Source organism: Salvelinus namaycush, chromosome 5 (assembly GCF_016432855.1).
Source record: "Salvelinus namaycush isolate Seneca chromosome 5, SaNama_1.0, whole genome shotgun sequence".
NCBI lineage: Eukaryota > Metazoa > Chordata > Actinopteri > Salmoniformes > Salmonidae > Salvelinus > Salvelinus namaycush.
The window spans coordinates 50,509,307-50,524,292 of record NC_052311.1 but is presented as its reverse complement, the minus strand read 5'-3'; the positions used below and the strand labels follow the sequence as shown (position 1 = coordinate 50,524,292).

General features: G+C 42.2%; 1 protein-coding gene across 1 annotated transcript in view; it reads left to right on the top strand.

Annotated features, from left to right (window-relative positions):
• Window positions 1–9,999: 9,999 nt before the first annotated feature.
• LOC120047169 (soluble guanylate cyclase gcy-31-like) overlaps window positions 10,000–14,986 on the top strand; it is a 90,229-nt gene continuing 85,242 nt past the window's right edge. The window contains exon 1 of the mRNA XM_038992702.1: window positions 10,000–10,583. Coding sequence (XP_038848630.1) covers window positions 10,000–10,583 — 584 coding nt within the window. The remainder of the gene's footprint in view (window positions 10,584–14,986) is intronic.

The window sequence follows — 14,986 nt, the reverse complement described above, 5'->3', positions numbered from 1 at the left end:
GATAAAGTTATGCATGACCTACTGACACATGTGCCTTTACGTAACAGGAAGAATGTTAAATACATTATGAACAAGATAAAAGACTCAAAGGGGTTAGCTGCTTGGAACGATTCTGGAGAGTTTATACTTCAGGGCGCTGTTGTTAGGGGGTCCCATATGGTGGACTTACTTAAAAGTACCACGGCTGCCCACAAGGTTGCTGATGACCGAAGGCCTCCCGGCTGGCGTCAGTTTCTTAAGGCCCTGGCAATCCTGAACATTCCCCTCTCCGGTGTACCCAACCATAAGCTTCGTCAACAGATTCAAGCTTTAAAACAAAAGCCTTCAACGAGATACAGCACCCCTAAAGATGCCCCAACGACACCGTCCCCCTATGAAAGCGATGATGCTAACTCATTTACTCCCATGAACGTCTCAGGACCTTTTCCTAATCCCGATCTCTCGGCGTGGTTAGACTTTTGAAAATGACTTTTGAATGACTATGATTAAATTCAATAAAATGTTTTATTTGAAAAATAAGCAATTTAACATTTGTGGCATTCTTGAAACATATGACGTGAGCATACGCCTTGATTACGCGTTCTTAAACGACACACATTTGAACACTTTTGATATTTTCTAACAAAACAAGATACAAAGTTATCATTACTTCTTAAATCATCCTTATAAAGAAACATAACATCTTCAAAAGAAACTCCCCGGGCTCTTTGGCACAGGTAAAATACACAGTGGTGACCGCATGTAGTGGAAAGGTTATCTTGCACTTGTTTGATGCTGTAGTAGATCTTTGAACCGTTTAGGGTCAAAAAATCTTTAATAGATTTAGGGAAATGTGAAAAACCGGGGGGAAAGCCATAGGAATCAAAAAAAGTTGAGATTTTTCTTCCACCTTCCTGTTCTAATGTCATAGCTAGCCAATGTTCACCAGGCATGTGTTTAGGATGGGTATTGACAATAAACATTGCAGGCCTCTCAGGCCATATCTCAATAGGTAATTCATCACAAGCCATCACTCCACAAAATTGTTTTCCAATCAAGCGGCTCATGAGCCCTTCCAACTCTTGGGTATTCATGTCTTTGCTCAAAGGTCCTTAATAATAATCCACTAAGACCTGTCTTCGGGCATTCACTTCCAAGATTGAATCAGAGCATGCGTAAACAATCATGCTAACTGTACAGGCTAAAGGTGTACGGAAACGCATTTCCAGCCTGAGGTTACCTTGGGACACCACAGACAGATTTCCTGAGGTGTCATCATCAGGGGATAAATTGAAAGCATACAATGTGTAACCCTCTGCAAAATCATTTCTGTCAATAGGTAAAGAGAGATCTTTTAGATGCCTCCCTGTAGCCAGGAATAGATTGTAAAATTCTCGCACAGATATGTTGTTGTTAAATTGGGGTTGGAAAGCCTTAGCAGGAACCTGACGTCCGTCCTGACAGAGAGCTACATACTCTGCATTGAAGTGTTGAAAATTAAAGGGGTTTTTATCTAAACTCCCCGTATTAGAGGCGTGATCAACCAGACCTATAACCACATATCTAGGTAAAGGGCCTAGAAATAGGTTTTCTTGACTGCAGATTCTACTGCCCACAGGTATGCTAAAGGTTTTCATGGTAATTCTTTGGAGAGGGTAAAGGGCATTTCCTTTCATCAAAGCATGTGAGTGACCCAGGCGTACGGCCGGAGATACAGACACTTTTTTAATAAAAAGGGTGGCCCCCAACACTTTCAAACTAAAATCCCCGTCTTGGGGAGACATCAGGCAAAAATCATCCTTGGCCCTGGTTAATTTTAATCTTAAATCAACCGAATTTAAGAGTAACCGTTCTTGAAAGAAAATGTCAGAGTGTATAGGGCCTAGCAAATGAAACTCTCGAGATTCGGCGCAGTAGCGAGCTCGTGCCGCTAGTCCTTTGTTTGCACCGGTGGAAGGGTCTGTCGATTCCATAGAGGCTCCTGCAGTATCCTTGCTAAACAGCCCGGCGCTAAATTGTGTTTTGAGAGTGTCTTCGGAGTAGTTTAGTAAACACTCCATGATGGCTCTATATGGGTATGTGGCGCTGCTTTGACTGATTAGGCGTTCACCCAAAGTCACATCAACTTGGGAGAAAATGGTGGCCAAGGGGTAATTAATGAGACTCACTTTGGCATCGCCTGCAATATTAGACCCATCTCTTTTGGTCACTTTTAGACGTAAATGCACCAAGGTGTTGTTGAGGTCCAGATAGTTGTCACCGTGGCCTGGTATGAAAAATTCGATAGGCCCGTTATCGGTAATAGCAGAGAGAGGGGCTATCTCCACATAACTGGATCTATCTATTGAATGCTGCGTTAAAGGGGCCGTGAAAAGATCGAGTTCTGTCTTTATAGCTTCAGAGGACATTCGATGTAAAAGAGCCATGTCACTTATTCTTTTAGAAAATACTTCCTAGTATTCTTTTAGCCTGTTTTGGTTCAGACCTCCTCACTTTACCACGTCTTTGACTTACTGAGGTTCTTTTAACAGTTAACCGCCGCTTTTTAGGTGCCGGCCTGCGTCTTAAACCTGGGGGTCTCTTTTTTGGTCTTCGAGACAATATCATAAGCCCCGAGCCTTCTTGATGCTCCACATCTGGTGACGCCCTTCGGGTCATAGCATTGGCTACAACCTCACTTACTATATTTTTAGCCGCGGATTTTAAATGTGGTTTGGCTATGCTGAAGCCCCTCTTCATAAACGGTAAAACCATCCTGAAGAGGTTACGGAATATACCGCCTATCCCCGCACCATACATTGTCGGTGCTCCATGATATCCTGGTAGTCCATTACCAACTTGATCCACATAGTATGAAACATAACGGTTAGGGTCGAGCTGATGGTGCTCCATAACTCTTTTATTTGTATTATGTTTATAAATATAATACAGATATTATATATGTAGAGAGGTTTTGGTGGGTCTAAAGTGGAGTTTTACAATCGTTTTACCATAAGTAAATTCAATGTTTTCGTTCTGATCCGTTTTAAGCTCAACCAGAATGTTTTCAATATAGTTCTTGCTGACATGTACGTAGTGCGGCTTGTCATAATTGACAGTGACGATGTCCCCATCCTTTCCGTCTATATGAACTGTTCGCAGGAGGGGCACACAGCTGTCTCCGACCCTTTGATAGGTTATGATGTCGGTATACACAAATATGTTGTAAAATCCTGCATGTATATCCGCAGGGAATGGGAATAATTTATCGTTCACATACGTCCATTTATTGGGACCCATCCCCAACATGTAGGATAAATTACCGCTGGTCTTTATACCTCCGTTAGCAGGCCCTGAGATTTGTATCCTTTTATGGATTGGATTGTAGAATAGGAATATTTCCATCTTGTTCAGGGTTAGGTGTTCATTCAACTCTGAGACGATCCTGTCGACGGTTCTATAGAAACCTTTTTTAAGCTTAATAAGTTTTGCAGGTTCCGATAACCTTTTGCAATAAAAATCACGGTCCTTAGCTTTGATATTATACCAACTATGGGGGTATGTAATCTCGCTGAGACCTACTTCCCAAGCCTCTGATAACTCTATAGGCTTTGGAAAATTGGTTGTATACTTCGAACTCTGATTATTACGATATATCTGTGCCGACGCATTACTGGGGAGAGTCAGGTAGAAGCCGCTGTGTTCCATGATGCCCAACTGTGTACACGCGACTGATGCGCTAGTTATCATGACTAGGGGTTTAAATTAATCCCCGTTGCCTCCACCACATCATGCTCCAATACCCAACTGTTGAACTTTTGAGGCCAGTTTTTCCAGCGGACCAGCAACCATTTTTTACCCTTTTCTCTCTTCTGATCTAGAATCTCCTCCACGTGAAAGACTTTGTCTTTACCCAACTGGACCTTCTGTAATTCCTTCTCATAAAAAGATCCCTCTATAAGATCCCCGTCATAATCTTTTAATTTGTAGACCGGGGGAATGCGTGGCAGACATTCGGTAACGGTAAACAACTCCGAGCTAAAGCCTTGTTCGTATTTTTTGTCGAAAACACCCCTCAACTTTGATATACGAACCAAGTCACCCACTAGGAATTTAAAAGTCATTTTTTTCTTACGGCGAAGTGGGAACAAACCATACATATTTTTAAAGACTTGAAAAGAGTTTTCCGAAGAGACGTCAGAGGGCTTCATACGTATACTCTTATGGAAGCTGTGGTTGTACCCGTTTACTAAATCCTGAACTATGTCTGTATATCTGTGGGTGTTGTGAGCTGTAAAATATCGCCACATCCGCTCTTTCAAAGTCCTATTAAAGCGTTCCACAACCGAAGCTTTCAAATCAGAGCCTGTAGCAAAATGTATTATTTTATACTTATTCATCAGCTTCTGAAATGTTTTATTGAAGAATTCTTTTCCGCCATCAGTCTGCACTTTATTGGGTGCTCCTCCTGCCTTCAAGATCGAGTCAAAGGCCCGGGTTACCTCGGCCCCGCTCTTATTTTTTAAAACCCTTACAAAGGCTACTTTAGAGAAAATATCTATAACCGTTAGCATGTAGCGATTTCCATCATTTTTATCGGCAAGGGCCTGCATGTCGCATAGATCCGCCTGAAATTGGGATAAGGGATGCGTAGAAAAAACTCTATTTCTTGGAAATTGTTTTCTTACAGATTTATGGAGAGTATAGGCATCCTGCTCTGATAACCACTCACTCACTTTAGCATCGCTTAACAGGCTACCTGTTTCTTCGGCTATTGCTCTCTGTAAACGCTCTTTACCACCATAAGACCCGGGGTTAGCGGGATTATAATAAATGTTTTTCAACAGCTGTTCAGCCATCCTTCTTGCCTCTCTGAGGGACAATAACGTTAATGAGCCACTTTCAAATAACGACAACATTTCAGTTTGAGAATTTTTATTTTTTTAACACCAAGTATTACGTATACAACCAATTCAGGATTTGTTGCAAGATACAAGTCCCAGTTTTCTCAACAATCACATCATGCAACACCCTGTATATATGGTTTAGATTTACAGGTTTGTGTCGCTGAATTTTTAAAACACACACGTCGGATATATAAGTATATAAACAACAAATATGATACACGTTCACATTAAATGGGGGTTCAAACAAATAATGCAAAATCTTAGCCAAAGTTACTTCTAGCTCTTCAGACTCATCAACAATTCTTGATACCATTTGTGTCCATTGCAAACTCCCACCCGTATGTCGTACATGATTCATGATTTGTTCCATTTTCAGCAAACGCTCTACATTAGCCCAGGTATTGTGTGTCGTGTAGAACGATACATTATTCACTTTATTTTCAATAATCTGATGCATAACATTTGTAAGGTCTCTCAAAAGAAAAAATGTATTTATTCGCTCCAACATCGTAGACACATAGTTACCCATAGCTTTTACGTCTAAATAACAAAATGTCACTCGGTCTCTTGGGATTTATTGAGCCAGAAAAGCACCACATCAGCAACCACAGCTTCCCGGTATTTGTTGTCGGCCACCAGGGTGTGTCGGATTTCTTTGAGTTTCTCGTGGATGAAAATTGCCTCCTTCAGTTCATGTAGGAAGGCCTCGGTTACCCCGTAAACTCTAGGGATAGACGGCACAAGACCCATAGCCTCCAGGGCGCTGACCAGCGAGGGTATAAACCTGCGGGACCACAGTCTTTTCACCAGCTCCTCAAAATGATTGAAAAAGTAGTATCTCGGAGGGTCGTATAGGCAAGGATGACGACGCTGGCTGGGGTGATTGATCTCACAGCCGATGCATTTTTCTCTTATATAGTCGCCAATCACCAAGTCTAAAAGTGTAGCTACAGAGGCCTTGATGGTATCCACAAAAATAGTACTGACCACCCCATCAAACACATCCTCAGGCTGGGTACATGTAGGGGGTGTCGAGGGTCTTGCCAGGGGTGAGTAGAGTGTAGGGCTGTGAGGCATTGAGTCCTTAGTTTCGGGGCCCCATGACGTAGATGCGTCCACGTAGATGGTCTGGAGATCCATGGTGTATGCTGAAATGAAGAACTGGCTGCTTTTTTCTTTTTATTGTAGAACAAGGCCATTGGGTATCTGGGGGGGCGTGGTTAAAGCATCCGCTTACTTAGTTTTCTTCTGACGCTGTATCTTCTGGAGGCTCTTTTGCATCGTAATCTTTACGATTCGTATATATTATGCACTTCTTTAAATGAACAAGGCTCTGCCGCTGTTGGCTCTGTACAAAGAGATCATCCAACGCCTGCAACATTTTCAATTCCATTACATCCCAACTTTTAAAAGGAATAAGCAGACGCAGTCGGGTATCCCCAGTATGGCCCCCCTCCCTGAGGTTTTGGTTTCGGATTTCCTGGGTGCCGATATAGAACTCCACGCAGCCGCAGGGACGTCCATTCTGTCTTTGTATTTTCACCCTGTGAAATATTCGTCCTGAGGAGTCAGGGGTACCTTCCCAACGGGTCTCGTGGCCCGTGAACACACTATACCCCTTGGTGATAAGGCGCAGTTCAGGACACACAACCTTGCGAAAAACCGACCAGTCTTCAACACCATATTCCAAGCCTACAGTCTGGTCTGTATATTCTTCTCCTTCAGCTACCGTATAGAGGGTCACTCTACAGGCCACGTAATCAAACCGATACCCCCACAGCTGTCCATTAGACATCAACACATGATCTTTCAGCGCATTTGATGGAGGTATTTGGGTTCTATAAACATTTAAAAAACGTTTTTTTGGAGCATCATATATTGCGGGTTGATACTTGGCCCGTGCTCTATGGACCAACCGAGGACCCGCTTCAGTTGTTACAGTCATCACTGCTTTGTCACCGATCCCAAATTCCATGGTTATTCTTAAGATCTTGTACAGTCTTAAACAGGAATTGTTCTGGGGCTTTATAAGGCTTCTGCAAAGCCAGCCTCTTTGAAATGTTCATTAACAACCCCCAACACTAGACATCCAGGAACAGTTTGACATGACACCTGGTCACTTACTTATCCAAAAAGCACCCCTAACCATCAGGATGTCCTGACCGGAAGCCCAAATATGGGCATGCCCCCATTCTACAAACCATTGGGGCATCAATCACTACATAGGGTCATAAATCATGATCTTTTTTTGATTTACGACATTGACAGCTTGACACTTACCCCAAAGACCCCCACCCCAGGCCAGGATGTCCTGACCGGAAGCCCAAATATGGGCATGCCTGCTACAACAGGACATAGGGTCATAAATCATTACATAGGGTCATAAATCAGGCTTGGGTCATAAATCATTACCGGTTGACCTGACAACTGGACCCTTACCCAAAGACCCCCCCCCCTAACCATCAGGATGTCCTGACAGGCAGCCCCTTAGGTTCACATAGCGGTCACATAGGTTCACATAGGGTCATCCATCAAATTTTGACGTGTGACATCTACTTTAATCTCTCTGCCCAGCGGTGCCTGGATTATCATTTTTTATGCTCACAATTTAATTACATTCCTGTAATCGATACAGGACTTTTGATGAATGGTTTACTAAGAGAGTAACTTCAGTCACATGCACACTGATGCACGCACATACACACACACAAGCGCCCTAATACCTTGTTCAGTTCCTTCATACTGAAGTGACGTTGAAACTCAAATTTGTAATTGCGAACCATTTTCCTGACAACATTTTTGAAGTGATGTTTAAAGGGTTTCATACCAATAAGAGAGGAGTATCTAAACTGAATAAACAGTTTATATCTTTTTTTACTCAAATATGAAGTGCTAAATTTGAATAAATATGAGCTAAAAATAAATAATATTTGGAATTCTATCCTACACGGACAGAAGTATTTGGAGTAATTTAGACTTGGGTTTCTTTCATGTTTTGTGGTCAAGTCCTTTTCTTACTATTCTTCCTATGTTACAATTACAAAATGTGCTGATAAGGCTCTGGCTCTGTGAGCTTATTAAATCGTTAATATATATTTTTAAATTCTTAGAGCTTTCCTTGGATATTAAGCGTTTCATATTAATGAGAATATCCCACATCAAAGTTATTTTTGGATTGGGGACAGAAAAGACTGTCGCACAAGTGAGGTGCAATGTGTAAGTGAAGTTTGGCTTACATCCTGCAACCGTATCCCTCCATATAAAGAATAAGCTGACGGTTCATAAAAAGGAGAGGGATTTTAAAGTTCTGGAGCATATCCAGTCCAGGGATTGGAACTAATAAATGATAAGTTATAATAAGGTCTTTGAATCCCCTATGGGTGGGTCTCTCTCTCTCTCTCTCTCTCTCTAAATATTGAACTGGTGTTATGGGACAGTGCTCACGGTTTTGTGCGGACTGCTGCCTCAACAGTACATCATGCTCAACTCAAATGCATTGTCTGCCTGATAACTCACCCTGATTTGTAACTCAACAAAAACAAAGAATAAACTCATCCAACACTTGGCACAAGATGTTAATTTTGTCATATAACATACAGTAAGTAGCCCACTGTAAGTTTATTTGCCATCATAATATCCATGGTTTAGCTTTGTCACCACTGCACCTGTCACAATATTATGATGTAATTTATCACATGATAGAAATGCCAGTTGATGTGCCATATTGTGAATACTATTCTGTGGATATTTGAAAGCAGACTTTCAACATAAATACTGTGACATACACTACCGTTCAAAAGTTTGGAAATGGCAGCTTCATTAAATAGTACCCGTAAAACACCAGTCTCAACGTCAACAGCGAAGAGGCGACTCCGGGATGCTGGCCTTCTAGGCAGAGTTGCAAAGGAAAAGCCAAATCGCAGACTGGCCAATATAAATAAAAGATTAAGATGGGCAAAAGAACACAGACACTGCCTAGAAGGCCAGCATCCCGGAGTCTCGTCTTCACTGTTGATGTTGAGACTGGTGTTTTGTGGGTACTATTTAATGAAGCTGCCAGTTGAGGACTTGTGAGGCCTCTGTTTCTCAAACTAGACACTCTAATGTACTTGTCCTCTTGCTCAGTTGTGCACTGGGGCCTCCCACTCCTCTTTCTATTCTGGTTGGAGCCAGTTTGCGCTGTTCTGTGAAGGGAGTAGTACACAGCGTTGTATGAGGTCTTCAGTTTCTTGGCCATTTCTGGCATGGAATAGCCTTCATTTCTCAGAACAAGAATAGACTGACAAGTTTCAGAAGAAAGTTCTTTGTTTCTGGACATTTTGAGCCTGTAATCAAACCCACAAATGCTGATGCTCCAGATACTCAACTAGTCTAAGAAGGCCAGTTTTATTGCTTCTTTAATCAGAACAACAGTTTTCAGCTGTGCTAACATAATTGCAAAAGGGTTTTCTAATGATCAATTAGACTTTTAAAATTATAAACTTGGATTAGCTAACACAACGTGTCATTGAAACACAGGAGTGATGGTTGCTGATAATGGGCCTCTGTACGCCTATGTAGATATTCCATTAAAAATCAGCCGTTTCCAGCTGCAATAGTCACGTACAACATTAACAATGTCTACACTCTATTTCTGATCAATTTGATGTTATTTTAATGGACAAAAAATTTGCATTTTTTTTCAAAAAGAAAGACATTTCTAAGTGACCCAAAACTTTTGAACGGTAGTGTAAATCCTGTGACCTCAACAGAGGTCAAACCAATCAGGAGCAGAGTTTTATCTCCAGTACTAACTGTCAATGGCTTGTGACTGGCAGAGTTGCCATGAAAATAAGGCAGCCTTCCAAAACCTAACGGCTCTTAAGAAGGTCATTGCTTCACACCAAAACAATGTGAAGTCACACTTGAATGTTTGATTTCATTAAACACAATGCATTGCATACCTCATTGCTGTTTTAACGTACCTCAGCTTTTCCTCCTACACATTACCAGCTAGGTAATGGCTGATGATCACCAGCTAGATGATGCAAGCTCAAGGCTATGCATATTCAACACACCTGAGGGCAGGTACCGATTTCTTCGTCTACCATATGGGATTCTCTCAGCGCCAGAGGTCTACCACAAGACAATCCACATGATCTTCGAGCACATTCCAGGAGTGGAGACTATGATGGATGACATCATCGTCTGGGGATCCACAAAAGAAGAACACGATGCGAGAGTGAGACAAGTGCTGGACCTGACACGGAAAGTCAGCCTAAAACTAAACAAGGACAAATGCGAGTTTGGTGTGAAAACACTTACCTTCGTGGGAGATGTACTTTCAGAGGACGGTGTCAAACCAGACCCGAGGAAAACATCAGCCATCAACAACATGGAGCGCCCGAAGAACAAGGACCATGTGAGACGCTTCATGGGCATGATCACCTACCTTGCAAAGTTCATACCTCAACTGTCAGCACAGTCCGCTCCACTCAGATGTCTTCTGGAACAGAAAAATGAATGGGAATGGTCCCATGAACAGGAAAACTGCTTCAAAAACCTAAAGAAGACAATCACAGAAGAGCCAGTGCTCAGGTTCTATGATCCAGAGAAAAGCACAAGGATTTCTGCAGACGCGTCACAGTTTGGCCTGGGAGCAGTTCTTCTGCAACAGCATGACGACACATGGCAACCCGTCGCTTATACGTCCAGAGCCTTGACAGGCGCAGAGACAAGGTATGCAGAAATTGAGAAAGAACTACTGGCAAGCACATACGATTGCAAAAGGTTTCACCAATATGTCTACGGACGAGACTTCGAAGTAGAAACCGACCACAAACCATTGGTGTCAATCATGTCTAAGCCACTGAATGATTGTCCAATGAGAATCCAGAGAATGTTGATCAGACTGCAAAAGTATGATGTGAAGATGATCTATACCTCGGGAAGGTTCATGTTCGCCGCCGACACTCTTTTTCGAGCGTCGACAAGAAGGAGAGCTTCGACACACAGAAAAACACTGAGATTCAGGCCTACATCGACATGATCGTAGCATCACTTCCTGTGTCTTCTGAGAGAATATAGCAGATCAAAAGAGAGACCGCAGCTGACCAAACAATGACAGAGTTGAAAGAAACAACACTGATAGGATGGCCTGCACAGAAAAACAACTGTCCAAGGAGAATACAGGATTACTGGATGTGCAGAGCAGAGCTCACCGTTGTGGATGGCATAGTGTTCAAAGGCAACAAGATTGTCATTCCCATGAAAATACACGAGGGCCACTTGGGTGAGGAAAAATGCAAACGACGAGCACGAGAAGTAATGTACTGGCCAAGAATGAACCAGGAAATCAGCCAGACCACTGCTTCATGTGAACTGTGTTTGACCTACAGGCCAAAGCAGCAAGCAGAGCCGCTAATGCCTCATCCAGTACCCAACAGACCCTACTACAAAATTGTCAAAGGTCTGATGAAAAAGGCACACAGTGGAAAGGAGGATTTCCTAAAAAATCTGATGATCTACCGCAGCGCACCGCTGCAGAACGGACTTTCACCTGCACAAATGTTGATGGGACGTCGCATCAGAACCAACCTACCCATCCATGAGGACTTGCTAACACCCAGAGGTGCTCACAAAGTCAAACTCGCGAAGGAAAAACAGAAAGACAAACAAAAACAGCGACACGACAAAAGTGCAAGACACTTACCTGAACTGAAGCCTGGAAATCATGTACGACTCCGAGACATCACTACAGGAACCTGGATGCAGCAAGGGTGTGTGCAGAGAGAAGTTGCACCGCGATCCTATGAGATCCAAACAGAGCATGGATCACAACTGAGACGAAACAGAGTGGATCTAAGGATTCAGCCATTCACTCAAGGGACTGAGGATCATCAGGAGGATACTGCATCAAATGCCTTTAGAAATGGACAATTCAGTCAGAACACCAAGGCTGACAATGAACGCTGTCCAACTGTTTCAGGAAGCACTTCAGCAGAACGACCAAAAAGGACTGTCAGAGCCCCTGAAAGGCTTATTGAGAACTGCTAAAAAAATACAAAAAAGGGGCACCTGGACTGAATGTTTTGTTAATGTGAAAAGAAATAGAGCCACAATAGAGTATTGTTGGACAGACTATATTTAGTTGAAAAAATATTGAATTTTTAAGGAGAAAAAAAATGGGGGAAAGAAATGTGTGTTATTGAAAATTGCATGTTATGCAGGTTGAGTAAACAAATGTGATGTGACGTGTATAGTTACATAGAAAAGTAGTTTTCTTTTAAAGGAAAGAAGATGTGTTGTTATGTGTTAATAACATTTAGACTACGTTACCCAGCAGGCTATGCGGGCGGGGGGATGGTTAAAGAATGCCTTGCATGGCTAAACATGGAGTTTTGTAGCTGAAGTATATGTTCATTAAAAGTAGTTAAACCTACGCCCCGGTTTGTCATTATATAAGGAACAAACATAACAAAGTTGATCAGTTACTGATCATAAACTGTACAATTACATTTGTTGACATGCCAATGAATGCTAACGGCATTCTTACTTCTAGAATTGCCACAGTTATCGGGAAGTACTGAATTATTACACAAATATGCTAATAAGTTGCATGTACATTAGGAATAATGGAATTGTTCATATAGCCTTGCTGCTTAAGGTACAGTATGTTTTATTGTCAATATTGCAAGGTCTTTACCAGATGTACTTGCAGACAGACAGTTTGTCACCTGTTCTGCAGTGATTCAATAGTACTTACCATCTGTGCAGCCAACTTTGTGGCAGCCAATTCTCGGTCAATCTCTTCTCTCATAAACATGACCTATATAGGTCTAGCATTTAACTTTTGCTGTTTCTGAAAATCAACAAGGAAAGTAGTCTCGAGACTACTGTTAAGAGGCTCATGATAAGCTGTGAGAGCACTTACAAGACTTGCTGTATCTCCTCCATTTAATAAACTAGTCTCACCATGGAAACAACCATCTCACCATTGAAACCACAGCGCCAGACTACAGACATATTACTGTGCTGAACATTGATATCAACCCCAAATCAAAACTGAAACTGTCCTGACAATCCTGCCACAGTGTCTCTTCTCCCGGACGATGAATCAATACAAAGAAGTCCCAATACAAGATGGAGAGATATATGAATGCGTGGTGAAATGATAGAGGAGCACATAATAACATTACCAAAGAACATTTCAAGCAATATCTAGCTCTCCGCACCCCTTGTATATAATAAGGTTTTGCCTTTGACTGGTGTAATCATACAGCACTCTGTAGTGGAGTCTTGAAATAGGCGGTGGGCAGGAATCATTATGCCGTCTCATCAGGGATTACCCATTTTAATTACTTCCCCCCTCTCAGCTATTGACGTCTGCCTCAGTCTGGATGGGCGACACGCTATTCAAATCAATTGCTGAGATCTGCACAATGTTTGCATGATAAGCTACACTGAGGTATTTTCTGGGCTTTATAATCCAGTTTGCATTGAATAGATAAGGTTTATTGCTTGCTAGGTAATCTTTAGATGTCTGGCACCATTCCGACTTGTTCCAATTAGTTTGCTACCAAAAGCTTCCAGTACAGCAAGACCAATGGATAGAGCAAATAATTAGCATGTTTTGATATACATGCTAAAATATATCATGTACTTTTAAGTTACCCTACAATACCAGGTTGAATCATTACACAATTGTCTTTTCCCACACTGACTGCATACTGTTTACGGAAGGTTATGCTGTGCCTCAAACAATCAATCCAGTCATTGGCTCAAGACAGCAATTGCTGATGCTAGCGATAGATGCCACGGCCTGAATATGGAAGAAAACAAGGCTGCTGACAAACACATGCCCAATGCAAGATGTACTGTAGATATGCTGAACAGAAGATCAATCTTCTTGACTAGGAGTTATATGAGTGTGTTGGTGTACAATATTCTCTTCCAGAAGTATGATCATAGCCTAACTACTGGAGCTAGTTAGGAACACTATCCCCAACACCTGATCCAACAGCTAGCAGAGGTTTGTTAGGTCCACTTATGGTTATGGGGATATAGTTGCCGTTACAGTTGGAAGTAAATAAGTAATATTGATGAATTTGGCCATAACGTGCATTTGGCCTATGATTAGCATGGAGAGACTCTTTTAAATAACTTCCTATAGCAACAAGCACAAACCACCCATGAGCCGTATAGACACCTCCATACGAAAGAGACTGGTCAGACTAATTGATAGAGTAGAAAAGGTTCATTAAGGGTTTCAATGGTTCTAATGGCACTGACTATGCTCTGAAATACTTTAGTGGTCATACCAACAGCAGCCCCACTGACTATGAGAGAGAGTGGGGAACAAGAACGAGAACGAGAAGAACAAGAACAAGAACAAGAGATAAATAGAGAGATCGAGGGTGAGACAGAAAGTTAGCTTTAAAAGTGTCAACGGGGTATAGAGTGAGAGGGAGAAAGAGAGAGAAGCTCATCAGTGTTAGGGGTGTTAGGGGAGCGTTAATGAGGGTCACAGTGAAGAGACTCAACTCCACCATGTTAACATTGCGGCTGTGCATTAGTCCAGAGATGGCCTTATTTAAGTAGCAGACAGGATCAATTGGGCTCCCTAATGCAGCACAACGAGATGGTCGCCTCCAGCAAGACAGGGTCAAGCACTTACCGCAAGTCTGGCGAGCACATCTTAATTTGAGTTAATAATGTATACGGAGCTGGGCGATGTGGAGCCTACTCACGTAGCATCTGCAGATAAAAGCCTATTTGTTTTTGAGCAGTGTTGTCGTTAAGCACAGAGGCTGTTTTCTCAATAAATCACCTCACCATATTAGTCACCATGGAGGTGGGTGCCAGGCAACTGTGACCATACTCGAAAATGTACAAATGTGTCCCTTCAGGGAGTGGTTTGACAGATGTGCTTTGTTTGTTGACAATTGTAGAGCTCAAGCTAACGGTGCCAACGTCAGGAATGAGTCACAAAACTTCAAGTGCCAGTTTCATTGTTACCGATCAGACACAAGTCTGCTGTAAGATAACGTCATTACAGTTCCTTCAGAGAACTTAGGAGAATAGTCAGGCTCATTTGCAGCATGCTTAGCTTTGGTCTGCGTGATTTGTGAATCCGATCACTT